Source organism: Anopheles merus, chromosome 2R, assembly GCF_017562075.2.
Source record: "Anopheles merus strain MAF chromosome 2R, AmerM5.1, whole genome shotgun sequence".
Taxonomy (NCBI): domain Eukaryota; kingdom Metazoa; phylum Arthropoda; class Insecta; order Diptera; family Culicidae; genus Anopheles; species Anopheles merus.
In genome coordinates this window covers 2107111-2134718 of record NC_054082.1, presented here as the reverse complement: position 1 = coordinate 2134718, position 27608 = coordinate 2107111, and the positions used below count along the sequence as shown (strand labels likewise).

Genomic DNA, 27608 nt, shown 5'->3' with positions numbered 1-27608 from the left:
CGAAACTTAGAGACGCGCTCATTTTCCCGCCTCCTTAGGTAAACCCTATTCGGTCACACGCGGTACCTGCCTCTCGCTCGCTCCAATTGGGTTCGCCTCCACAGGATTTCATATTTGTCGCTCTGAGCGGCTATGTCCGTAGATAAAAGCGAAAGCAAAAGCACACTCACTTGTTTTCCATGACAATTTTCCAATGTCCGTGTGTCGGGTCGCGCAAAGGCAAAGTTTCAACCGTAGCAGTCGGATGGTTTGTGGCGCAGTCGTGGCGTGTGTTGTGATCTAATTTGTTCCCCAAAATCTGGTGCTCGGTGGTCCACCGCTAGGCAGTGTGTGTGGCAGCAGAAACTGTGTCTTCCCCTGGCACCGGAAGCTGGGGCTTCAATCGACACGCGCAAATACGCACCGACCGACCGTCAGTGGTGAACGTTAGTATCCTTTACAGTGATATAACACAACAGGTTTTTACGATCAGACTGCAGACCCCAAACGTGCGTACCAGTGCATCTTTTGTTCAACCAGGAACGCGACGATTAGCGTGTCCTTGTCTCCGCTACTGCCGTCTGGAGCGCAATGCGAACCTTTCGGTTGAACTAGATGATATTGTGCCTCTTTGTTCCTTGCCCTTCGGAGAAGTGTAGCAGCAACAGGAATAGCTAGTGGTAAAATGTAAAAGTTTTCCCCAAATCTAGCTTCAACACCACTCCCGCAAGCAGTGAAAAGTGAAAAGCGTGTATTAGTGTGTGTGTGTGTGTGTGTATTTGTGTTCCGATGTATCCGTGTGCATGTGTGTTGTTCTAGAGAGCGTAGATTCCAGTGAATGGCGGCGTTGAAACGTACGCGGATGGTGGAAATTCGTGCACAAAGGGAAAGCGCGTGAAAAGTATGAATGCGCGACATTGACGCGGATTCTCATCAAAGGGAAGACCGTGAGCAAAGCAAAGCGGGAAGGGAAAAAGAAACAAATAAAAGCGAAAACGTTAACTCCCTCCGGCCACCCTCACGCCTTCACCCCCAACACCCCCTGCGAGTGCGCGCGTGGGTGCGTGCGATCCAAATCCGAGCGGCCGAACCCAAAGCCGACGACGAGGACACAACGGCGTGAAATAACCGAACCTGTCTGTCTGTGCGTGTGCGTGTGTGTGTGTGAGAGAGAGAGAGAGTGTGTGCCTGTGGTTTTTCTTCTTTTCAGTAGCAAGCGAAAGGCTGTTGCTGAAAGCGCCGACCAAACGTGTAAGTATAATATGCCTTTTTGTCTAGCAGAGAAAGTGGGGAAAAGCGCTCGAAAGAGCACGATGTACACAGTGTTGCGAGCGGGAGAAGTAACACGCAACAGCGACGCCAGCAGAATAGCAGCGCAGCAGAGTGTGAGAGCAAGACGGACGCCAAAACGGAAAAGCTTCTCCGGTGAACAAAGTTCTGCCGCTGAGAAAGGAAAAACTCTCGAGTCCTCGAACGGCGGGCGGGAGAGAAAGAGATGCACACTGTAAATGGTTATGGAAATGAGGGGGTTACGACGGACAGAGGGACGGGGGGATGCAATGGCGAAAGAATGGAAAATGTTCATGCGTATGGATAAAGGCAAGCAGTTTGAGGTTTTTTCGTTTGATCCATTGAGAAAAGATAAACGAGAGAGGTTTTTTGGCCACACCACTGGCTAAAGTTAAAAGATGTGCTGTATCTGGGCTTTGTTTGATGATCTTAAACCAAGACGAATGTGTGTGTGTGTGTGTGTGTGCGTTTGTTTCGGGCGAAATGTGTGGAAATGATGGGAATGTTGTCATGGAACGTATCAAGAATCTCACGCCTCACTGAAGCCCAATTGGAAAGCGCATCGCAACGGCAGCTGGATAAACAAAGCTGAAATGATGTTTATAGACGAACTACCTACCAGTTTGCTCAGCTGGGAAAACAAGATCATTTGAGTCCAAATTTATCCCCAACAGGTGCTTCGAGGCACCACAGTTTCCCTTGACACTATCTAAATAAAATGTCATGAACCTATTCCAGCACGATGCCACAAATTACCCTCGTCAGACATCATCAGAAGACGAGCCGGAAAAATTGCGCTCACCCTCTTTCCCCTTCTCACCTTGCCGGACTGGAAAATGGGTTCGATTATATCAATCGACGAAATGGAATAATTACCAGTCAGGCAAAAAGCAGCTCCAGTTGTTAACCATGTGCGCCAATCAGCTCGGGAAAGGGCAGACTTACACGCATCCACGGCATTAACCAAGTAACCAACCAGCGGCGGTTGCCAGAGCAACTTCGCTTTTCCAACGGCCGACACCTAGTATGTTCACGTGCACGTGTCCTATGCGCAACAGAGCAGGCGACAGATTACGTCATCGTTCTCGTGCGCGGGCGGACCGGAATGCTTGTTCTTTACACTCCCCCAGCCCTGCCCTGTCTCTTACTTCTCGCTGCAACGCCCAAGGGGCAACGCAAACGGAGAATCTCGTCCTTTCCATCCTACGCAGTTTTTACGCGCGATGACGACAGGACGACCGGAAGAACCAGCCGGAACAATAAAACCGACTAGCAACTTGTCGCCTCCAATCCCATGCTCCCCCATGACCGCCCAAAAAATGGGATGTCAATGGCGACAATCCAGACGGCGTCAGCAAGAACAGACACATTTGCGGACTTTTCTCTGTGTGTCTGGGAGTGTTCTGTTTTTTTATTCTTTTTCGTTCGTTATTTCGACTGGGTGGAGCATCTTATCAAAAAGTGTAGCCACCCGCTCAAGTAGCAGAATGTGGTCCGGCATGTGGCCTTCGCGCACACACAAAAAAGCACACAGATAACAAGACACGTCCATAAAAGTGCGATTATCCTTAATGCACTTTTTTGTTGTTGTCGCTCTGGATTCCAAGGCGGTTCCCGGTGTGTACATCCCACGTACTAGTCGAGCGTCATGCTTTGTGCAAATTGCAAATCGAATTGAATCGAGAATGGTGCGGCAAAACCCGAAACTGTCGACATTTTTTTTTGTCACTGCAGCTCCAAGTGTCGTGCATTTGCCAGCATCCTGTATCCTGAACGTATTACCGGGCGTTCTATTATCAGTATCGAGCAGGTGCCGACGCAAAGGCAATCAAATTTGTGCGCTCGCCTTTCACTGACGGATTTTGAACATCGTCCACACTTCGTCATGAAACTGGTACACGCTACACCATGACGTTTGGTTTTGCAGCACGAATTCGAGAATGCTAAATCTATATCAGCAGTTTTGTGTGTGTAAAATCTTTACCCAGAGGCTACCGACATTAACTTTTAAATATTGAACGCTTTCTTTTGTTCCGCTGGTGCGCTGCACACGATGGTACCTTTGGCTCCCCCATTCATAATGTTTTATGCATTCCTTTACTGGCAGTGGAATGGTTCCACCACTCGATGAAGCTGTTAACGGTTGCTTGCATATCTATCTCGCGATCCGGCACAATCCTCGACAAAGCATTCTCACCGGCCCTCGATGCGCTATGGCGCTATGGCAAGCAGCATCTATTTGCACTGCACAAACGTATCAGTTTTTGTTCTGTTTTTCTGCACTTTTGCTTTACACGGATGGATAAACAAGCTGTCTCACGCCCTCGTTCAGTGTCCCTGAATGTCCTCTTTGCTGGAATTCAAGCTAAAAGAAATGTGCTACCATCCTGCCGTAAGGAAGCGTGAACGATCATTCCACTGGAATGGAATGATTGGAAAACGGCCAAAGCTTGTGCGGGTGTGTGTGTGTGTGTGTTTATATTTGTGAAAAAAGCATAACACAATAGATAGCTCTTTGTATAACTTTAACTGAAGCTGCCGGGGGAGGAGTGTTTGGTCTCTTGCAAGAGGAAAACTGCGATTTTTATGACATTGGTGGTTGCTGAACCAGTGTGAGCGGAGCAAACTTATATTGAATTTATAACCATCTGTCCAATTCATTGCCAAAGCGTCACTGTCACCAGTTGCCGATGCTTTAAACAGTTGAAAGATATGAAAGCAATAGCTCCGGAACGGTCGGAAACCGTTCATTGGAAGGAAATGAAATAAAATCATTTAGACACATTTCCCGGCCCGAGATTCTGATTAACTGTATCAGCTGATTTATTATAGTGGTTCTCGTGAAGGATTCGGCTTCTATTTTAAAGCTCTCATTCTAAGAAGCAGTCTGACGCAACTACGCCAAACCGAACGATGATTTGAAGCTACTGCTGATGCTCTTCTGTGTTGCTCTTTGTATTGCAAGAAGCTCAAATATTTAAGCTAATCGATGGCAAGCAAGAATTCAGCTTGTTCTGCTCACTTCACATAAATCTATAATACTATACGTTAGAGTAAGAAGAGAGAGAAAGAGAGAGTTCTTCTTCTAAGAGTCCTTTGGTAAAAGGATTGATTTCCATTGTGACAGAATTTAAGACATAAATTCTTCTGATAGTGTTGCTGAAGGACCATGCCCAAAAGCTCTCAAATGTATTACCACTTACATCTTTCGACCAAAACAACGTCATGTGTCACTTATTCTTAGTATATTAATAATGCAAGATACATTACAAGCTCAATCACTTTACAATTGGTAAGTGCAAAACACATAACAGCTTTGTCGCCTTCACCGTTTGTCAACAATTATGGTCGCCACACTGTTTCGTTCGTTTGTCAACTGTTCAAGTGTCCACTTCTGGCTGGATTGCGACATCAAAGCAGCTGCGGTGGGGAGAGGGCACATTTGGTGTGCGTGCATTTTCCACAAGGTTAAAGATTTGTCACTCGTGCCGTTTTGTCCCACCACTCTCCCACTCCCTTCGCTGCCTGACAAACGCGGTGTGCTCACGAACCGGCTCAAGAAAACCAACACCACTCGAGCTGAGGATGTGGTTTGCTCCCTGTTCCCTTTAAGTCTGCGATGTGAATCTTCATCCTTGCTTCGCACGATGGATGATAAATAGTATCCATCTAGCAGCTTTCATGCCTACAGCGACACTGCTTCATCTTGCCAGGCAGACCGATGAGTGGTTTCATTTGTTTTTTGTTATGGACCTCACCACTTCAAGCAAAAACTGATGATGATTCTTGGTGGCAAACAGTTCGCAAAAGGCCCAAACCCTCTCTCCTGGTCAAAAAACAACATGGTTTGTCGCTTTTCGTTAAGATACTGTGAACCTCTTGCTCGTTGCTCGTGTCCCTTTTCCCTTTTTGAGGGATGACACAGTTACCGCAGCACATTCCAAATGCCGACCTTATCGTCTATCCTACGACTATCATAAGGCCGATGATCGACGGGTTGTATATGGGTGAGAAGGTGCAGGGAGAGGGATGTGGCTGTTTGGCAGGGTCGGTGGTCTCAGGCAAATCAAATAAAACAAAGTGTAACCGAGCAGGGGACAGCCAGTAGCTGGCAAAATACATTCCGGTCGAGGTTGCTCACATGAGTAATGGCGGACTGGTTTCGGGATGCCGCAGAATCTATCTGATGGACCCTGATGGACTTAGCTGCAAACCATTAGAAGCAAGGAGTAAGTAGTAGCAATGTTGGAACGATCTGTTTTAGTGCTTCTGGGAAGTGGGTGAAGAGGAAAACACGACACTAGAAAAAGGGAGAAACGTTAAAGGTGTCGCAATATTTTTCAAAACACTTCTTTTACTGGAACTGGTTCGGTCAGCAGTTAGCTCCCTCAAATCAAATGGATGAAACGGTCGTAAAATTCACCTCACTTTCCCGGTCGGTCGGTCGGTCGGTGAAGCTATTTAGGGGCCCAGCGCTTTCAATATATATAGCCGGGTCGCACACACACACCCATCATGGCCGGCTAGCACGGCAGAAAGCATTCAAACCGCCTACACTGTGCTGTCCACATCCGCTTTATCCTTTCTAATTTGTTTTTACCCCACCAGGGAGAGGGCAGTCGCAGCGGAAAAGCGTCGGATAAGCTCACCTTGCCGGAAATGAGGAGGAGGGATGGGGGACTTTTCCTTTTGCGTTTGACCTTTTCTCTAATCGAATACTGCCGTGCGGAGTAGAGTGAGCGCGTGTTAGCTTAGTGCCACAATGGTACGGAAAAGGGTAGTTGAGATTTTCACTAACGCTCTAAAATCAATGACGCTCATGTCTGCTGGTGCTGCTGCTTGGGTCAGCAATAAAAATGGACAGATTTTAGGCCAGCCAAAACACACACGCGCCCCAAACTGTACCCTTTTTGGGCTGCGCAAATATTGAGTGGCGCACTGTGTGTGTGCCGCCGGAATCGATCGACCAAACTGGCGGGCAGAACGATTCGGATCGTAAAATGAATCATTATTGATCTTTCCTACTATCCTCCTCCACTGGGGGGAGGGTAAAGGTCACTGTCATTGGGCATGGGAAGAGGCAACAAGTTGCTCCCGAATTGGGACGTGCGATCGGTGAATGAAGCCATCAAGCGGAATATGAGCGGTAGTAAATGTGTTTTGTTTTTTGTTCGTAGTTGCACACTAAAATTGGGTGGTCGTATCGCACAAATGGAGCGCATTTTCACTGCGCCACCACTTATCGATTATTACGAATTTGTAACGATTGTTGTCTTGCTGCGGCCATTGCCAATAATCAATCGTTGGTGGGAGCAAACGGACCCTCCTCTTCCTCCTTTTTGGCTAGTTATTTTTTATTAATTTATCGCTCGCTGTGTATCACTTCACACCTATCTACCCACCTGGGCGAGGAGAATTGGCCTTGCCAGCGGAATCGAGCGGATCAATTGATAGGACGACTCGCGAAACCGACGCGAGGGGTCCCACGAAAAATCGAGCCGATAATTAAATCGACATTATTCCCCCCCCCGCAACAAAACCGCATTAACAGAGGGCAGCCAAATGGTGTAGAGCCGCGTGTTTATGCGTTTCTCATCGTTCGCTGCCCTTTTGTGTCTCGTAGTGAACGCATTATCGTCATCCGACCCGACGTGGTACAGAGCAACGGTTGCGGTTGAAGCTGGCCCATCTGGCACACCCCCTGTGTGACCCCGTGTTCGTATTTGTCTACGTCTGGCGGTGGTGGTGGTGGTAGGGCGTAATGTAATAAAGGCAAAGAACCTCCTGTGCCGCAACCACTCTCATCCTCTCTCGCTGTCTCGAACTCCATCTTCATCCATCCTTACGCTCGGGCACTTAACCCGTGCCCGAAACAAGCAATCGGTGTGGCGCATATGATTGAATACACCCACCGGCAGCGTTGTGCGTTGTGATAATGGTACATTACATTGATGGGCTAAATTATTTATTACTCCCTCAGCCGACGGATGAAAATGGGATCGAACTCGTCGGGAGAGGGAGAGAGAGAGAGAGGGAGGGAGGCGCAGTTTTTGTTGACCGTTAGTGCGGGGAGAGAATGTTTACCATTGTTTTCACAGCCCACGACAAACGAACGAGGAAAAACTAGCAAACGGGGAAATGTACTACAAACATTCAATCAAGTAAGTGTTAAACAAGTTGGGGGTAGGGGGGGGGGAAGCACACCACGCTGGCAGGGAATTGAGTTTTAAAAGCCACAAACACAGCACAGCAGTCACACAAAACAAAAAAATCGACCAGAGATTGCGCACAAATTGGATTGAGTTTTAATCCAATGTCACACGGGTTGGTATTAAGCGGAGCATTAAAAAAGTGTGTGTGCAACCGCGGGAGGGAATTAAGGAACAGATCGGCTCGATTTTCTAACGGTACTTTGTAAACAATTGTTTACATTTTCTCCGTCTTTTGGTGGAGGTGCACAAGCCCGTGCCATCATGCTGGGAGTGCTTTTGGCGGTACAAAGCTTCACATACAAATCTAACATAAACCATCGACATCGATCACAAACACAGAAAGGCCGAAAAATGGGCGGCTTTTTGCCATGTTTGTGTTCCCTTTTTATAGGCACACACCGGTCACGGCCACGGCAGTAGCTGGATGCTTTTAGTGGGCGCAGTACGACGAGCAGGGCGGTTAGAAAACATCGTCAAATCGTCGTTTTTCGGGATATCACCTGATCACCGTATGCCCTTATGGGAAAAAGAAAACATTCCTTCTTGTCAAAGCCATTTCCCGCTGTTTTCAGTTCCACCCGAGGCACTTTCCATTCCGATCGTGTCGCCGAACATCACTGATAAAGGTAGGCTTTCCTCGAAATGGAGGCGCCTGGTCGAGAGGACATTAAATTATATCACTTTGTTTGTCGAAAGGCTTCTGCTTCGCCGCACCGCAACACCAAATAATAATAAAGCACTGTGATGCAATAAATTTTGCCAAACAATTTATCATTCACATGCAAACCCACAATGCAGGGCTCTCCGATTTCACTCACGAGCGGGGTTCAACTCCGCCCCAGGCAAAACGGGAAACTGAAGCGAGGAGAGTGTTTTTCCGGCAAATTGTGCAAAAGCCATTTCAGGCATCATTGAGGGCGGAAATTGAACTGTAAACAGTCATTTCCGAGGAACGGCCACAATGGGCCGAATGTTGTGGGCGAAGCGGGGGAAAAAAGGGAGACTGGTGCAGGGCCCGAACATGTTTTGGAAAATTGGAAGCCAATAATAGCGATAGTACGTCTTCCTGCTCATTACAACCAATTAGGCTATCCGACAAAACCCGACCCGACGAGTTGTGGCAGTAACAAGCACTTTATCAATCAACACACACACACACGTGCTCAATGAATAATTGGTTCGAGGCACAGCTTTAAACTGAACCATCGTTCCGTTTCGCATTCGATTGCGATTGCTGAGCGTAATTGGAACTGTTGGTACGGGTTTTTCAATAGAATGGTTGGTCTGGAAGTTAGTGGCAAACGTGGCAATGAGATAAATGGGAAGAAGCTTGGTTTCGAAAATAAAGCGCCTTTAAGACTAGGATTACGCAAGCGGCGAAGAGCTTTTCAGTGAGCAGCGGCACCAGTTGAGCTTATTAAAAATGTACCAGCACTCACGAACGCACGGTGAGGCACACTTCCGGCAAAGCTCGCTTCCGCCCATGTATTATGCTTACCAGAGAAAGGGGTTGAAAATCAAATTCCACTCCAGCTCGGTAGCTGTTATCATCATCATTATCAGTATCATCGTCACCATCGTCAAGCAAAGGGGGGGACGTCACAGCGTATGTTTTGCATTGCTGGCGCGCCCCATAGAGAGCGCGACGATCTGGTGGCTTCAAATGCTTATGATTGCGCAAACAGTAGCAACAGCATTAAAGCGCCTTATAAAGGATTCTATTACCTTGTGAAGTGTACACACCATGCGAACAGTGCAGGAAGTAGAAAAGAAAACGTCCCGGCGACGTGAAATAAAAGGTACACTAAGACGCTTGGGTTCGCCGTCCGCGCCTTCTTACTGTGTACATTAGGGGGATTTTCTATGGATCCCTTTTTTCACCCCCCCCCACCTCTCTTCGTTGGCGGTGTGATTGACTACTCTGCCGCAGTCCGCTGCGGAGAGACTTATTGAAGTAATTAGCAATCAATCTTCTTTTATCACCGTGTTACCCCATGAGTGCTGCGCGGTGGGGACACTCACCACAGTAAACATAGGCTTGTGCTGCATACTGAGGCCGAGGCAAAAACACAGAGAATCCTTTTGACGACTTTTACCTTCCTGCACGACTGGATACGACTTATCTTGTCGTATGGCAAAACATTATTCCATCAGCTCGGTGCAATGGCACAGGCAGGAAGGAAATTTCAAAGCAATCCTTCTAGCCACTCGTTTGCACTACATTTCCCCCTGGCAGGGAAAATAGGGCTGGAAAACTTCACCAACATGACATGTCCTTCGTGGAACCCCGTCTTGGTGGGAGAGAAACAAATGAAACATGCTAAATGGTGCTCCTCCTTTGCTCTCGCAACAAGTTTTAATGTGAAAAAGCTCCCCGACCCAATCGAAGCAAGCTGGTAGCGTCTGCCGGTAGCTATTGGTGCTAGCGAGGAGTTTCAGGGATGGGGCGAGTTGCAAATGGATCGAGCAAACATCCTGGACCTGGAGCGGAGATGGCTGGAAAGTGTAAACAGAAGCCTGCAGGGCGGGTAAACACAGTCATTAGATTCGAACGCAATAATGACATTTCTGCTGACCGTAGCACCGTAGTGTGCTTAGTTTCGAACGAACCGAGCAACTAGGACACACTTCCTCCTCCTCCTCCTTCGCGCACTGGCTTTCGGGGACTGATTATTTGCATTCTCTTCTTCCGTTTCTTCTTCCTCCTACCATGGCGACGATGGGTCGTGCTTCGTTGATTTATGCTGCAATAAAAGGTGTGTATGTGTGTGTTGAGGGAGTAAAGGCGAACGATGCGTTAGGAGCTCCCGGGTCGAGCTTGCTAGTAATTAATTTAGTACACGATTCATTTTAATCAAGCATTTTTGAATGCGACTACGATGCTCCCTTTACGAGCGTGAGTGAGTACGTTTTCAAGTAAGCTTTCTATGCGACACTGTAATACATGGTTCATGGCAGTAAGCTTTCCACGTAGCACCGCCCGGGTGTGTCTCGATTCAAATGAGGTCACCAATCAAAAAGTTGCCTCCAACTGATAGTCTCTGATCCCACGTGACATGGTGAATCTGTTTGGAGCAGAATCGGGGGAGGAGGGGGAAGATGGAAGAGGCGGGGAAGCAGGAAGATGGGGGTTGATGCTGATAAAACTCCGTTCACAACTCTCAGCTGCCACCAGAGGCGCACAACTATCGCTTCATTCCGCTCTCATTACAGTTGCCATTTCCAGGCGGTCGGTTCCGCCTCTACCATTCCTATGCACCCCTTCTTTCCTAAGGCCACACGGTGTACCCGGCTTGGGTCGTAAAGAAATCCCCCGCGAGAGCGTTTATTTTTTATGGGCAAATAGAAAAAGTTTGCTTTTGTTTGCTTTCCGTGGGGCTTGCGGAACACTTTTCCGATCCCGCCTGGCATGTCCCCCCCGATGGTCAGCAGCCGGCATTGAAGCAAAATAATAATAAAAAAGGAGTAAAACGGACTACCAGTAGAAGGAGAAGAAGTGCAGTGTGGCTGGCTGTGTGCGGTTTTCGTTGGGAAAATCTTACTTTTCGCGCAACTACACCCGTTTGCGCTTTTACGGGTGCAAAATTCTGCGCTCTGGAGCGGAGTGGCGTTTGGATTTGGTTATGGTGATTTGTGTTTTATTATTCCACCCCTTTGCCAGCCCTGCCTCATTCCCCATCAACTGTTGTTTGCTAGTGTTTGCGCTTTTGAGATGTGCTGTTTTGTTTTGTTTGTGTTGGTAAAGTTATGTGTCGCTTGCTTTATTGGTAATCTTGCATCTTGCAGTGAAAACCATTCCTCCATTCCACGGTCACGATGACGATTGGAGTAAGGTAATAGAGCACAACAACGAAAAGCTTTCCTTGCCCGTAATTCTGTCGCACACCGGTGGTGCAATATGCATACAGCATGCCCGAACAGGATGCTCTATATAAAAATAATGGAATTTTTGCAATTCGCAACATAATGGACCGCTTTGCAGACCGGCGAGATCGAAGATGCAAATGAAGCATCGCAATCTATTTGTTATTCATGCAAAGGAATATATGTAACACGTTTTTACGAGCGCTGCAACACGTGGGGGTTATCTTTGTTTTTAGGGAGAAGTGGCGTTTCGATCGATACACCATTCCGATTGGAAATTGAGAGAAAAAGCTTACCCAAAAGAGGCTCCAAACGAATGCACCAACATCGGTGAGAAATGAACGTTGCAATGTGCAGTGCTTGGGGCATAAATTGGTACATAATTCTCCTTCCCATACGACGTGGTCATAATTAATACACCTCATGGTGCTTTTCTTCCGTTACTAGTCGCAACTAATTGCCCTATTCAATCATGGTGAAATATGTTCGAAATTACACGTCACTTGTTTTCGCCCAACCACCGAAGAATCGTTTCTAAGGAACGCAAAGGGTAGGAACACGACCTCGGGAGACCTCCTGCACCGGTCCTGAGGTATGGGGTGCGGGTATTTAAAATTAAAGCTGGATCAATAGCACGCAGCTCAACACGAGCGGGAGGCGCACGACGATGCATTTGTGTTGCTCGCTTCTTGCATTTGTCTTGCAACGGTGGAAGGCGAGGGTGGGAAAGAAGGGGAGGCAAAATTGTACCCAACTAAATTGAAATTACATTTTAAATTGCCATAAAATTCTCTTATCTCGTTCGTTTCGTCGTTTCGCCCCTAGACGGTGTAATGTTATTTAAGAATGCATTTTATACCTCAATGTTGTGGTATGGTATGGGAGCTGGTGCGGGATAATCGTGGCGATTGGTGGCGCCGTTGCAAGCGTTGCACCTCGAGCAGGTCAACCACAAAACAACGCAGCCAACACGGCAACACCGGCCACCTTCTGTACCGTCCCTTAATGAACGTGTAAATGGAAAGCAATCCGGTAATAGTCCTTTTGCTGGGGAGTACAAACAAGCAGCGAACCGTTCGTACAGCAAGCGTAGCACAGAAAGACAGCAAGCACACTCACCCCGTACCGTGGAGTTAATCGCAATCTACTAATCACACACCGTATGCCGTTGTTAGCAATGGTGGCAAGAAGCCGTTGGTCTCCAGATAGTGTAGCATCTCGGACCCCCCCAAGCTAGTTGACATTTTAATAATTGCATGCTCCAGCTCAGATTCAAAAGCGTCCGATTTCTCCCGCGGAAGGAAGGAATTAACTCAAATGACTGTTCATACCAATTGCGTCCCACCATTCGGTGAATGCAAAGTGAATTGAGCAAAAATCAATACACGAGCAGGCAAAGTAAACGAAAGATAACATAAACAGCATAGCCCGAAGCCGATACGTCGTGGGGGGTTCTGGAGTTCTTTGTGTTTCTTTGCCAACTTTGCTGTTGCTTGTGAAAAGTTGTGCTTCATTTACAACGAACGGTTGCGTTGTTCACTTTGAAATAGCCTACTGGGTTGCAAAACACTGTGTGGTCTGTCTGTAGGAAAATGGACATAATCACATGCTATACTTTGACAACTTTGCATCACGCCGGTGGCACTAATGTCCCGGGGAAGTGTGTCCTACCGACTCACTCGCCCCTTTTTAATAAGATGGTCCATTGGCAAAACTAATAGGGAAAGCCCGGGACAGAACGGTACGAGCCGATGATGAATCGTGCCCGTAATTCATCACACGACGGGACACGACTGCCCCATGTTGGATGCTTTTCCGTTTGGCGTGCGCCCGTTGAGTGAGTGGCATTTATCCCAACGACTGAATATTATTGGAGCGTCGCACAATTTAGCAGCAAGGACGGAAGGAAAGAAGCTTCTCGATTGAACTTGCTGTTAGAAGATGCAGGAAGCAGCCTGCAGATTCGAACCACACGGGGAGTTTGCTGTACAATCCACTCCCTTCGTGGATTGTCCTCTGGGGTAAAAAGGTAACCAGATTTTCGCAACGATATAACACATCACAGCTTTCCGGGAAATCTCACGATGCCACAGTTAATGCACAAAAAAGCTACGGGACGGGGGAGCATGGATCCGATTAGTGGTACGGCGAAAAATCCGCAACCATTGACGGGCTGCAGCACAAGCAGACCTTGAGGGGTGAACTTTAGCTCCACCATCCGTCCTTCTTTCCAAACACTCGCCTAATCCATGCCTGTGGTGTTCGTGCGAGCTAAACAAACAAATTAGTTATTCTGTCTCGAGCAACTTCCGGTCGCACAAAAGATTGTCCAACTGGCATTTTCATTGTGCGCTCGAAAGGAAATGGAAAATATATACCAAGGGTACCAAGAAAACACAACTCAACACAAACACACACATCCTTCTCACATCGCGTGACGGCAAAAGTTCGTGTTTTAATTGAAAAAAGGAGCTATTTAAAAAACAACCCCATGTCCCGGAACGTCGTCAGAACGGCAACCCGATTCCATTTGCACATTGGCAGTCCGGGGTCCGGTGGAATGGTCTCCATTGAATTTCAGTTTAATCAAGTATTTCACTCTTTTTCCTTTTGATTGTCTCAGCACTGAAGTGAGCGTTTCGGTTGATTGAGCGCCAGCAGCTTGGCAAATGGCTAATTTTATAACCACGAAATGGAATTTCAATGATAATTCGCACAATGCAGTCCCGCCCCATGTAATGCCATTATGGGGTTTTGCGATCGGTTCGTTTTCGGTTCCATTTGACGATGGGCTGTTTCGCTGTTATTTCTTCATCCGAGCACGTCCGCAGCTCATGCCCGCCATGTCCCCCCCGTCCACGCAGGGCACTGGGTTGGCTCCACGTGTTGAGCTTAATTTAATCGATTGTTGCTAAAAATTGCTCAACAAGTCTTGTCTTGCTGGTGGCAACGCCAAGACGACGACCTGAGACGGTTGGGAGTCTCACACACATACCAAGGAACACACAGACACACACACACGATGATAATGGAGCAGTGTAATATGGTAACATATTACGCGGTCTTCGCACGAGTTGAAGAACAATGAAGTGACACTGCGAAAAGGGCAATTTGTTCTTCTCCTGCGCGCACTGCTGCGGGTGGTTCGCGATTCCCACCACGGCCCGACCCGATACGGTGGAGAGGATAAACACGGTGCTCGGCAGCAGCATCGCATCGATCGCACACACTCGTCGCGTGGTTGTTATTTCGACGCGGGTATGATAATGGCATGGTAAATGGTTATCATGCGTCTGACATCAGCCTAGAGCCCGAGGAGCCGAAGCTTTTGTGCTATCAACCGTCGTTCAATTTACATCTCGACGTACGGGCACACACAACGGCACACACCCGGCACACGCCAGTGACTTCTTCTGCGTTAAGAAAATGACAAGAAAGCCACCCCGTGCAACTCAAGCAGCAAATGCTACCAGCAGCTGCCACCAGCAAGCAATCATCGTTTTCGTTCGCCTTATTGCATCCATTTTCCAGCCCATCGAACGGTTCTCCCTTCGCCGTTTTCCCTCTCTCGTTTTCTCCTGGCTTTTCTTTCGCACGCTAGAATTCATAGCAGGCGCTGGTACTGATCTCAATTTAATTAGCTGTCCCACATCGAAGTGATCATCGATCAATTGCACGCACGCAACTTATCACCTTCTTTTTGGTCGTTTCTGTTTTCCCCCACACAGCTGCCTGCCAAACCTGGTTGCTGGTGAGACCGCAGCGCATCCCGCCCGCCCAGAGGATGAAGTTTTCCATCCCGATGCCTGGCGGCGGTACCGGGCTGGCCCTCTTCTCCAAGCTCATCCGCACGAAAGATCTGCACAAGCTGCAGGAAGAGGACCCGAACAGTACAAAGCCCAAGCTAACCGTAAGTGTGTTCGTTCACTGATTGCACTCCACAGGAGCGTCGTCTAAACCGTGTGCTCTGTTTCGTGTGCCGCAGAAATGTCTCACCACACTCGACCTCACCTCGCTGGGTGTGGGCTCCTGTTGCGGCACGGGCATGTACCTGGTGGCCGGAATGGTGGCGCGAAACATCGCCGGACCGGGCGTAGTGCTTAGTTTTTTCATCGCAGCCGTAGCTAGTATATTTTCAGGTGAGTCGTGCCCCCTGATGCTCCATGACAACCAAGCACGAGTGACTAAAGTGTTCGCTTTCTGCTCACACAGGCGCCTGCTATGCTGAGTTCGGTGTACGAGTGCCACACACGTCCGGATCCGCGTACATGTATTCTTATGTTTCCGTGGGAGAGTTTGTAGCGTTTGTCATAGGATGGAATATGATATTAGAATATTTAATTGGTAAGTGTGTATGTGTGTGTGTCAGGCTCATCGTAACAAATCACAAGACAAGGCACTTCTTCAAAAGATCCTATTTATAAAGTCGCACACGCCTTTGGACAAACCTTGTTGAATCCTGAGAGACAGACAGAAAGAGCGAAGGCAGAGACAGAATTGGACGATTGCGATTGGGTGTGAATATTTTATAATGCACTTCATTTCATAATCAGCCCTCAATGACGGAAAGCCACTTGTCAACTGACTTTAGGACTTTCGGAGAGTTGCTGTTGGCGTCTGGCGATGCTCGGAGTCGTCTGCCTCGGAAGAGCATAACATTGAACAAAAGATTACTGGTCAACTGGTCAGGAGGACGGTCCAGACCGGCTAGAGATGGGTTCAGGAGCGAGTGGTGATAAAATATTTACTTTGCCAATTTTCCCAGTGGCCAGCAGTGTGAATAAAGAAGCCTGTAAGCGATACTCTATCTCCTTGCTGCCAGGCATTGGATAGCGGGACCAGCAACATGTACCAGAGCCCGCAGTTGGGTGCCGTAATTCACACGAACTTGGTGCCACCGTTTTTACCATGCATACGGACGCCCTCGCCTCGGACTCATCGACCCAAAGCTTGACGACACCCGGTGCTACTCTCGACCCCGACCGACTTGTTTGCTCAACAGCCCGCGTCAAGTGACCATAACTGTGAACGAGTCCTGCCACCACCGAGTGGAATCGGACCAAGTGTGTGTGTGTGTTGGGTGGGTTTGTGTGCCATGAATTCGGTAGTTCCCGCGCAAACCAACCATTTCCATAACTGTCAGACCAGCGGGACAACCCCTAGGAGTGCAAAATTAGCAGCCCATGTGAAGCAAAACTCTCTCTCTCTCTCCCTCTCTCTATCGCTCCCTGCTTTCTACTCCCTGGCGTATGTCAAGCTGAAACGTGACTAAGTATAATGTGCAACGCCGCTGCAGCTGCAACCTCCTGACGCTGACTAATTGCTACTGGCGCTGTGGGCGATGGTGCTCATCCCGCACACCGTCCGTCGTGCATACGGAATGCATGAAAGAGCTTTTAAGCTAATTTTCGTCCACGTTCTGATGCCGGGAAGCTCATCGCGACATTTCGCTCCCCGTACTTCCCACGGTGTCCCCTTAGGGCCCTGGGTCCTGGGAGGGTTCTGGTTGGACCGATTTTTATAGCACTCTTCCATGCTTTTGGCACACAAACACGCACACACACACACCTGTGTGCAAGCGTATAGAAATCTCAATTAAAATTTCTCCCTTCTCGGTACTCACTCGGCTGACATGACTGCATCGCGCGCTGCAGCTGCAAAGTGCAAAGCAATTTGGTGACGAAATTAATTCGCTCGATCTGTTATTATCTTCTTTTTGCATGCGCGAAGGTACGAGCGCGTGTGCCTGCGCCCTTAGCGCAAGCTTCGATTCACTGTCGGGCGGCTTCATAGGCAGAAGCATAGCGGCCTCTGTGGGGACCATATTCGGTACGTATGTTGATGGTCATGCACGACAACGCGTGGCGAATGCGAAACATTAGAAACAAAAACACATGCGCTTTTTGTGCTCTCCATTTTTTTGGTTTTGTTTTTGTTTCATCTATCCTATTTCTCGTTCTCTCTTTCTATTTACTGCTTCCGGTTACTTTTGCCTAGCATTTAGTTACCGCTTTCTCTTACTACTTTTCTTCTTCCATTTTGTTTCCAATTGGGTTGTGTTTTATGGCCTCTTTGACTCGTTTTATCGTTTTACTATCGTTCATCTTATTTACCCCTCATACTCATAAACACACACACGACTACGGCTCGGCTACCAAACTGGACTGGGTCAAAACCCATTGTCTTTGATTCACCTTAAATTTACACAATCATGCTCTCTCTCATGCGCGACCACCACCACCACCACCACCACTGGGGGGACTCGCAGGGCGGCCACCGGATTTCATCGCGTTCGGCATTACGCTCGTAATGACGTTCATCCTGGCGCTCGGCGCTAGCAAGTCGGTGCTCTTCAACAACGTCCTCAACACCGTGAACCTTGCATCGTGGGTATTTATTCTAACCGCAGGCTTGTTTTACGTCGACACCAACACCTGGACCGAGCACGAGGGCTTCCTGCCGTTTGGCTGGAGCGGGGTAGGTTTAACATGTTGCCTGTTTAGCTGTTGTCTGTGTTACAGTTCTGCTCCTTCAGGGTGCATGTCATGCATCGTCGTGCTTTGTTCCCCCCTCCGTTTCGGTTTCTCGACGGATATGTTGTATTCCATTTAGGAGTAGTGGAGCGTTTTTCCTTTTTTCCCCTCTCTCTCTTTTGGCTTTGTTTTTCTCTTCGGTCGGGAGCGAATCGACGACGAGTGGGACGAGTGTTCTCCTGGAGGGCCTTTCAAATTTAACCTTTGCTTCGATACATTCAGGTATTTACGGGGGCGGCCACCTGCTTCTACGCCTTCATCGGGTTCGACATCATAGCAACGACCGGCGAGGAGGCGCACAATCCCCAGAAAAGCATCCCGAAAGCAATCGTGGGCTCATTGGTTATCGTCCTCATAGTGTACGTTACCAGCAGCTTCATCCTGACACTAGTTGGTAAGCCTTTCTTCTCCTTCTTTGTAGCTTCGAAGTGTTCCAAAAGAGGGACATGGAAAGAGATGTGTTGTATGCCTCTTCCTTCCTCGTTCTTTTTTAGTTCCTTACGATCACATCGACTCGGGCTCGGCGTTAGTGCAGATGTGGACCTACGTGGGGGCGCCCAAATGCCGAGCATTGGTAGCAATCGGTGCCACGGCCGGGCTGAGTGTGGCGATGTTCGGTTCCATGTTTCCCATGCCCCGCGTCATCTACGCCATGGCCCAGGACGGACTGGTTTTCCGTCAGCTTTCGCAGCTGTGGGCCAAAACGGGTGTGCCCGGAATTGCTACGATCGGCAGTGGTATAGCCGCTTCCCTGGTGGCGCTTACCGTGCAGCTCGAGGTTCTCGTTGAGATGATGTCGATCGGTACGCTGCTCGCTTACACGCTCGTATCGACCTGTGTCCTGATCCTGCGCTACCAGCCCCACAGTACCTCGCTGGTCGATCTACTGCCGGCGCAGCTTCGTACACCGCAGCCGCCAAGCACCCCGGATCCTAGCACGCAGCAAAGCGTCAAGGCCAATGTGATGATAAAAAAGATCACCCGTGGATCGCCAGACTCCGACGATAGCTATGACGAGGATAGTCCGGACGGCTACATGGGCCGTGACGATCAGTTCCTGGTGACCGACCGCACGGAGAACAAGTTTTACGGTAATGGGAAAGATGAAAATGGACACTCCTTTCGGGAGAGCTCTTACTTGAACTCCTTCTTCCAGGTGCAGTACACGGGGGTTCGCAAGGAAACACGGACACTTGTTCGTTATGGATATGCGATTACATTGTAGGTCGAATTCAGCGGTACTCTTACCTATGTCCAGGATTTTTCCCCTGGATAAGACCCGGCCCGGCAACGCCCGAAACAGGTAAAGCACAGGGACTGGCCACACACGATACGTCGTCGGAATGGCAAGAGTAACTCGTTATGGTTTCTCATCCTCCAGGAATGTTCGTAACAAAGCTGGTCGGACTGATGTATGTGTGCATATTCCTGCTGGATCTCTTCATGGCCATCGGGCTGACGGGAGCGTTCTACTCCTTAGCGTACACTGTTCTGGTGTTAAGTATAATTTGGATTCTGCTGGTCATTTCACGACAGCCCCAGAACCGGTATGTACCGACAGCAATTCTCACAACGATGGGAATAGGAAGAACCGGCTGACGATGTTCGACGTTGTGTTTTTTTGTTTTGCTTTTCCAGATATGCACTATCGTTCCTCACTCCTGGACTTCCATTCATTCCAACGATCGCCATTACGGTAAACATCTACCTAATATTCAAGCTCAGTATTCTCACCCTGGTACGGTTTACCGTCTGGATGACGCTGGGGTTGATCATGTACTTCTACTATGGCATCACGCACAGCTCGCTCGAGAATCCGAGCGAGGAGTTTGAGCTGACCGTCGACAACAACGGTTCGGCGGCACAGAATCTCCAAATAAATGTTCCTTCCACCACCACCACTAAGCCAAGCAAACGCCAACGCACCGAACCGACCGCTGTCTGGGACCGGCACGGTTACGAGAACCGCATGGCCACAAACGACGACGGTGAGTACCAGTGGTCCGGGGCGAACCAGCAGCAAAACAACACGCACCCGTACAGTTGGAACACCAACGATGGTTGGGGCGATCGAACGATCTACGATCCTCCGCCACAGTCAACCAACATTTTCCAGCCGCCGCCTGCAACGACGACGTCCGAGGCGAAAAAGGATGGTTTTGGAATGTTCTACAACGAGTCCGCAAGCTACCCGACCTGGGACGACTAAGGCAGCCCGAAGCACACTCGCCACCTTCCCACTGTACATACAAGCACGCTGGAACCGTTCGAGGCACTCTGCTCTCCGGTGGGCGCTGCTCTTCCCACTATCCTCCTCCCAAGAAGTTGGAAAACAACACGTCCGCCATACGTTCCTCGGTTCGTTGCGTATGCATATTTTTACTGTTAAGTTTTCGCGTACCCGCAATACTATGGGGTGGTCGGTTCTTGACGAAAGGGATGTATTTCGTATTTCCATCCATTACCATTACGTGCTATCTCTAGTGCACTAACCCAGTGTACATCGTTGAGCTGTTTGAGCAAGTGAAGAATGTGATAAATGCAAGGACATTGCGGGAAGAAGGGCAACACAAAATGAAAGCATACATACACAAACAGATACTTACAACATATCCTTAAGTTAAGTTAGACTCATTAGCAGGTAGCAGAGAGGAGAGGTTTTACTTAAGAGGACAGAGTCTTGATTTCTCCCTCGGCAGCTATGGACAATCTTGGGATGTACTATTTTTTCGATCACGTAACATTAGGTTACCTGTTTTTAAATTCTACCATGTACTTGTTAGAGATCCATTTACTGTAGGTCTTTAAATTATATTGTTCATAGCTCGGTGGCGCAGCATTTCAGCAGATTTTACAGTTCAGTTGTGACCGGAAGCATACTTCAGTTACTTCAGTGGAAGAAAAAGAAAGAGAAAGAGGTTAATACTCTAAGCACACGCGTGCGACTGGGTTTCTTCTCGACGTATTTAAACAAAGAAAACACAAATATTTACGCGACGATTTAATACGCTACGATCTTCAGCTAAATCTACCTGAATCTAGGAATGGCAATCAGACCGAACCGTGTGTAGTTTAGTGTAGTTAAATAGTGGCGACGCTCCCCAAAATGAGCGGATGCGTTCGAGCGCACTGTAAAAAATGCACGCAAAACAACACACACTAACATAACAGTACGACTCCAAATTATGACATCCACGTACATTTCCTATCATCACACGTCGCATCGTGAATGCATCCAAACGATACAACAGACGTGCGTGCAGTTCTGCAAGAACGCAGTGTATCTTTCCGGTAGTATCGACTGGCCACCGACTGCTAAAGAGCGTTAACACAGTCTGGGGAGGAAGGCAGCAGGCAAAGTGAAAGGATTTTAGATAGATAGCTAGCCCTTTGAGGATTTAGTATGGTGGCAATGAAAGGGGAGGCGATGCAAGCGGTCAGTGTAAGAAAATAGGGACGGGGCCGATGGTGTTCGCTTGAGCAAATTCTAACAATTATACATACCAGAAGAGATTGTAAGATATGAACGTATGTGCCATGAGTAAAACTAAAGTGAAGCAGTGATCAGTCACTACTGATCGGCATTGGGCACATAAAGCGAAGGGGAGAAACACCCCGAACAGCAGGGACACTCGTTGCACATTTACGTTACGTTTATGAAAAGATGCATTTAAAACAAAACGATATTGTTTCAGTTGTGTCATAGCGTCGAGACTGTCCGCCGTGATGTGGGATTTATCTGATTCGTTATCCGCACATGGGGAGTGCTCTGCACTCCCACATACAGGAATACACACGCTTAACAGCAGATACTTGGATGACTTGTTAAACATTGCTTCCGTTTTCATTTTATAGTAATTTGTTCAGTCGTTTAAATACGCCCATCGTTAAACCATCTAAGCTTACACGAGTGAATGGAAAACGATACTATCGATGATGATTGTTTTAATTCCACTACCCCGAACCGTTTCACGCCACATCACTAAACATTCCAGTAACACATTCAGCAAACATGTTCAAAGCAGTGGTTCATGCACATTAAAATAAATATAAAAAATAGACATTACGTACGCATAAACAAGTGAGAAATCAGTATCTTTCATCAAATTAAGTGATATTTTACTGTTGAAGTTGTTGGTTGAGTAACATAATAATTATAACGATAATATACACATAATATATGAATATCAAGGAAAACAAACTGGTCGGGCACGAAAGCACGAAGGGATCCAAAGGATAAGCGAATCGATACACTACTATTACTAATTGTGCATTGTTAAGCTGTACATTTTCGTTGTAAGTCATTTCCTCTCACTCACTAAATGTAACGATCAGCAGTAGCAGCATTCAGTGACCGGCAGTACAATCTCCCCTCTCACTACTCATCGGCACTGTTCGATCGTTAAAACATCAACATAAACCACCGGTACGGTCGGAATGTGTGTTTGGTAGCAAAGCGCAAACGAACTACTTGAAGCCACTGAAACCATTCGCCGTATTATATAGTACATTGGGCAGGGAGCAAAAGAGAGAACCTCCACACGAATGTGCCCTCGAACCAAGGAACCAGCACCATTCTCTCGTTTACTTGTACTTTCTTTTCCACTCTGATTAATCACAATCACTTGCACAATCATTGTCATTTGTACACTTTATCAAAACTGTGACTGTAATATATACCAAAAAAGAGAGAAGCGCAAATTGAAAATGTATTTTCACGCAACTTAGTTGTTACCTTTTGCTATTCATGTAAATGTGTTTCACAGAAAACCAGCATCAAACAGTCACGCAGTTTCAAATCGATACAAAAGAGTTTTAACTTTTCTAAGTGTGATATTTACCTCTACACATGACACATAGATTACCAGTTTACTATGCAATTTTCTCGTAAATCACTTCGTAAATTCATCAACGGTCGACTTAACACCAGATGCACACACACAAGTAATGCGCGCAGTCTTGCTGGTTCGATACTGGTCCACAGTTACTAGAACAACCAAACCCAAAGGATTTAATGTACAAATACATGATACAACTGGAAAGAACTCTTTCCGACCGTTTACGCTAGGGTAACCACTACCAAAGAGGCAGGACATGCAAATTAACTACAGCATACCGACGAACAAATACCCAACACCATAGATCCATAGAATAGAGTCGCGAAAAAGGCTATCCTTGCCTACAGCAGCAGTGTTAGGTGTACTTCATGCGCATAGATGCGTCAAAAGAAGCTCCAGTTATTACATAAATATACACATAAAGTATATATATATATATACATACTTATACATATATAGCTAGTACGTCTATTTCAATTTTTTCCCGAAGCGCGCTACCCACTCAAGCGCTCGTACTACCAGTGTACTTCTTTACGTGTGTAGCCATTAATGAATAAAAAAACATATTTAAGAGAGAAAAAAACATCATTAAAAAAAAACAAACAGCAACGTTACGAAAGACATGTTGAAAATTGAGAAAACTTGTTAAATTCACTGCTCCAAGGAATTCGTTATGTGGCGTCAGGAACACCGCTATCCCGAAAGATACGAAACACTCTAATGCGCAAATATAATTAAGTTAAACAGTGGAGCACTTGGAAGAGACAGATACACTATACATACATGTTTGTTGAGTTATCTTAGTGTAAACAGTCACATAAGCAGCTGAATGCCGGTAGCATCACTGTGTAAACATTATACATATACATATTGCCGAACAACGCAGATTAATCTACTCTTTAAACTAAGGACATCCTTGCTAAATTACTGCAAAGTGCTCGGACTCTGAATGCCGTTGGTTTGGGGGGAGAAAATGAAATATGGCCGAAACCTATGAGACAAAAGAAGAAAGCAACTAAGAGTAAATAAACTAATTTAAAGAGTAAAACATGAGAGAAAACATAAAATGCAATAAAATTAAAAGAGCAAATATGCAAGGGGTTTACTTTTATTCTGAGTGAATAGATTCAACAATTAAAGAGATGTGAGTATAAGGGAATTTGCTTTACGGCTGCACATCCTTAGGCATGCTTATGCTCAGGTCAGCTACAACGTATGCCGCGGCGGCCCAGAGGGCTGCACATTTGTCTAAGTTTTTAAGATCTTCCACTGCCATCGTGTCGCCAGCGGAATGGTGGAACCTAACAGCGTGTCAGATAGGACGCAATTAATGCCAATCATCCCAGCACCGTACCACCAGTTACAGTACTTACCAGAAGTATTTTTCATTTTTGTTCAACAAGGACGCTCCAGGGAAGCCGCGCGTCGTCCAGTGGCTTATATCTGGCCCACCATCTGTAGGAGTTTCAAACTCAGTTGCGTTCAAGGGACCCATCAGTCTGTAAGAATTAACGCAAACGTTACGTTTTATGGTTCTACTGTCGCTCGGATAGCAAAAAAAAAAGCTCCTACTTGACGATTTCTCGAAAGATACATTCGGCATCAGCATTCCCGACAAAGTCCAGCCCCCGCGGCTCAAATGTGCCGATGTCCGATTCGAAGAAGAAATTAAATTCCTTCTGCTCTTGCGGTTTGTGTGCCTCCTTGTACGCTGCTCCACCGTAAAGCCCTTCCTCTTCGCCCGTCCAAAGAATGGCCCGAATGGTACGGCGAGGCCGCAGCCCCATCGCCATCAGGTACGTCAAGGCTTTCCACGAGATAATGGCACCACCTCCGTCATCCATCGCACCAACTCCAACATCCCAGCTGTCCAAATGCCCGGAGACGACAACGACCGATGTGTCGGTGTACGTTGTTCCAATCAGCTCACCGATCGTGTTCCGCGACACAACCGGATCCATCGGGCGGTCGGCCATCTCAAGATGAATCTCCATCTGCTCACCCCGGCGGTACTTACGGAGCAGCATCTGAGCGTCCTCCACAGTGATGCAAGCGACGGGGATCTTCTTCACATCATCCTGATAATGCTGCTGGCCCGTGTGCGGTGAGCCGATCGAGAACGGGGTAATCGAACGGACGAGCGCTGCCACGGCTCCCTTGCGCGATGCTACCGACGCTGCCTGACTGCGATAAACCACCGTCCGACCGTAGCTCTCCCATACCGGCGAGAAAACAACAATCTTTCCACGCACCTGCTCCGCCGGGATGGTTTCGAATTCTTTGAACGATTCCACGGCCAGCACCTCGGCGATGATGCCTCCGCGCGGTGTACCGACGCTGCTGCCAAGCCCCAGCAATGGAAGATTCTTCCGGAACGGTTTCACCAACTCGGCACTCTCATACCCCCGTACCCAGTGCGGAACGGTCGCAGACTCCGTGTGTACGTTTTCCAGCCCATCGGCCTGCATTTTGTCGATCACATAATCGATGGCTTTCTCCAGCTGCTCGCTGCCGGCCACGCGTGCCCCGAACGTATCCACCAGCTCTGCCAGACTGTCCCAGGTGCGGCCGGCATATTCGCCATACACTATCTTGTCAACAATCTTGTTTACGATCGGTTGATAGCCACGGATCTCCTTCACCAGGGCTTCGGGCAAATCGCAGCTTCCATTCTGTTGCTTAGCGAACGTGTCCACTCGATTATCGGCCACCCCGGCGCTGGCCAGTCCAAAAATCACTCCCACTACGGTGAGAAACAGAATCACGGACGCCATTCTGCTGGCCGATCTACGATCACAATGAGACGACGATGCCGGGAACACACAGCCTACTTATCGCTAATAGGGCCAGCCGCCACTTCACGATGGCGATAAAGCAAATAATAAACAAAGCGTCGGAAGCGCGCACGCATCCGACGGAGATGTTAGAAAAGGAAGGGTTATACATCTGCCTTCTTTTCGATCAGCCGTCCATAGTTTATTTACCTCGACAGTTGCTGTGATGCTGAAGGCAATGCGTGGAATGGCATTTTTGTTCGAAATTTTAACATCCGGAACTGATTTGTCAATCTCAACAATAAATTTCGTTATTTCTGGTTATTTGGAGTCGTAACTAACGACATCTTTCGGAATATCGATGCTCAGGTCGGCGATCACGTAAGCAGTAGCAGCCCAAAGCGCAGTTATTCTATCCAAAGCCGCTGGGTCTTCCAACTCGATCGTGTCTCCCTCAGTGTGATGATACCTGCGAAATATTCAGATTGCACCTTACATTTTCAGGCTTCAGGTCGGACTATAAAATACTTACCAAAAGTAGTTTTCATTCTTGTTTCGCAATGAAACGCCTGGAAATCCCCTTCTAACCCAATTTCCGATGTCTGATCCGACAGATCCTTCGGTGAATGTGAATTCGTCGTAGCTAGTCATCAATCTAGCGATGGTAGAATTATTATTTAGATACTATTTTTAAACATACAATTAAATACACACATACTTAGCAATTTCAGCAAAAATGCACTGGGCATCATTGTTACCGGAGAAATCCAGACCAGTGGGTTCAAATGTTCCAGAATCTGACTCGAAGAACACGTTAAACTCGTCCTTCTCACCGTCGGAATGCTGTCTTTCGTATTCACTAGCTCCCTCCAAGTACTGTTCCTCCGCCGTCCAGTAAATGGCTCGAATAGTGCGTCGTGGCCTAAGTCCCATCGCTTTCAGGAATGTTACTGCTTTCCAAGAGACAAATACGCCACCAGCATCATCCGAAGCACCAGTACCCACGTCCCAGCTGTCCATGTGACCGGATACGACCACTACGGAGGTGTTCTTGAAGGTATGGCCCTCTAGCTCGCCAATCGTGTTTCGCGATATCGTTGGATCGAGATTCATGGCATCCATTTTCAGATGAATTACCATCTTATCTCCTCTTCGGTACTTGCGCAAGAGCAACATGGCATCTTCCACCGTTATAGCTGCAGCAGGAATACGGGGCACTTCCGGAACATATGAAAGCGTTCCAGTGTGAGGCGTTCCAATGGAGAAAGGAGTCATCGAACGTATCAGCACTGCTGCAGCGCCTTTCTTTGCCGCCACTGAGGGAGAGTCATATCGATACCGACCAGTCGGTCCATAGCCAACCCATGCTGGAGCAAAAACTACAATTTTTCCCTCCACTTGGTCTGCAGTGAAGTTTTCAAACTCTTCAAACGATTCCACCGCGATCACTTCTGCCCTGATGCCTTCTGGTGCAGTTCCAACAGATTTTCCAAGTCCCAGCATGGGTAAATTCTTCTGGAATGGTTCTACCAGCTCTGCCCATTCACGGCCGCGTTGCCAGTGTGATACGATGGCTTCCTCGGTATGAACATTGTCGAGTCCTTCAGCGATCATTTCTTGCACTGCGAAGTCGATCGCATCCTCCAGTTGCTTCGATCCAGTGAGCCGTGGTCCAAACCGATCCGTAAACTCCAGCAAACTCTGCCAAGTCTTGCCCGCATACTCACCAGAAACGATGTGCTGGAAGATCGAATCCACTACCGGTTGATATTGTGCGATTTCTTCCCGAAGTCCAGGAGGAAGTTCACATTCGTTCGAATCTGCTGTTACGAGATTGATTGAGACGAGTATTGCGCAAAGCGCGCTGAGAAATTCTAACTTCATCCAAAGCATGGTGGAAAACGAATGACCGCAGGTGCTCGAGAATGACGAAGGTGATAGTAGCTCTTGTAAGTTATCAGGCTATGCTGCATGAATACACTGAAATATGACAAGATAAAGTTACTTACTGAAGATAATAAGGAATTTGAATGTATCAACAAGTACTCAATAACCATGTCTAATCAAAAGTGCCTGATCTTCTCTATCTATAGGCTCTTCAATCAAAAGGCTTTGTAG

General features: G+C 47.6%; 3 protein-coding genes across 4 annotated transcripts; 1 reads left to right on the top strand and 2 right to left on the bottom strand.

Annotated features, from left to right (window-relative positions):
- Nucleotides 1-837: 837 nt before the first annotated feature.
- LOC121601270 (probable cationic amino acid transporter) lies at nucleotides 838-20490 on the top strand. The gene is made up of 11 exons (XM_041930094.1): nucleotides 838-1230; nucleotides 15074-15255; nucleotides 15331-15484; nucleotides 15558-15689; nucleotides 17076-17174; nucleotides 17614-17822; nucleotides 18101-18272; nucleotides 18373-18969; nucleotides 19035-19181; nucleotides 19260-19425; nucleotides 19517-20490. Exons 2-11 carry the CDS (start codon nucleotides 15130-15132, stop codon nucleotides 20085-20087), a joined length of 2373 nt encoding a protein of 790 aa, XP_041786028.1. The 5' UTR covers nucleotides 838-1230; nucleotides 15074-15129; the 3' UTR covers nucleotides 20088-20490.
- On the bottom strand, nucleotides 20432-25781 carry LOC121601280 (carboxypeptidase Q-like). Of its 2 annotated transcripts, XM_041930115.1 has the most exons (4): nucleotides 25701-25781; nucleotides 24289-25572; nucleotides 24090-24215; nucleotides 23794-24017 (listed from the first exon to the last, which is right to left on the bottom strand). In XM_041930115.1, exons 2-4 carry the CDS (start codon nucleotides 25488-25490, stop codon nucleotides 23882-23884), a joined length of 1464 nt encoding a protein of 487 aa, XP_041786049.1. In that variant the 5' UTR covers nucleotides 25491-25572; nucleotides 25701-25781; the 3' UTR covers nucleotides 23794-23881. The 2 variants fall into 2 exon arrangements, with proteins under 2 accessions (XP_041786058.1, XP_041786049.1); XM_041930124.1 differs by lacking the exons at nucleotides 23794-24017; nucleotides 25701-25781 and adding an exon at nucleotides 20432-20766 and having other exon boundaries at nucleotides 24289-25626.
- On the bottom strand, nucleotides 25750-27420 carry LOC121601304 (carboxypeptidase Q-like). The gene is made up of 3 exons (XM_041930136.1): nucleotides 26209-27420; nucleotides 26023-26145; nucleotides 25750-25959 (listed from the first exon to the last, which is right to left on the bottom strand). Exons 1-3 carry the CDS (start codon nucleotides 27381-27383, stop codon nucleotides 25812-25814), a joined length of 1446 nt encoding a protein of 481 aa, XP_041786070.1. The 5' UTR covers nucleotides 27384-27420; the 3' UTR covers nucleotides 25750-25811.
- Nucleotides 27421-27608: the final 188 nt, after the last annotated feature.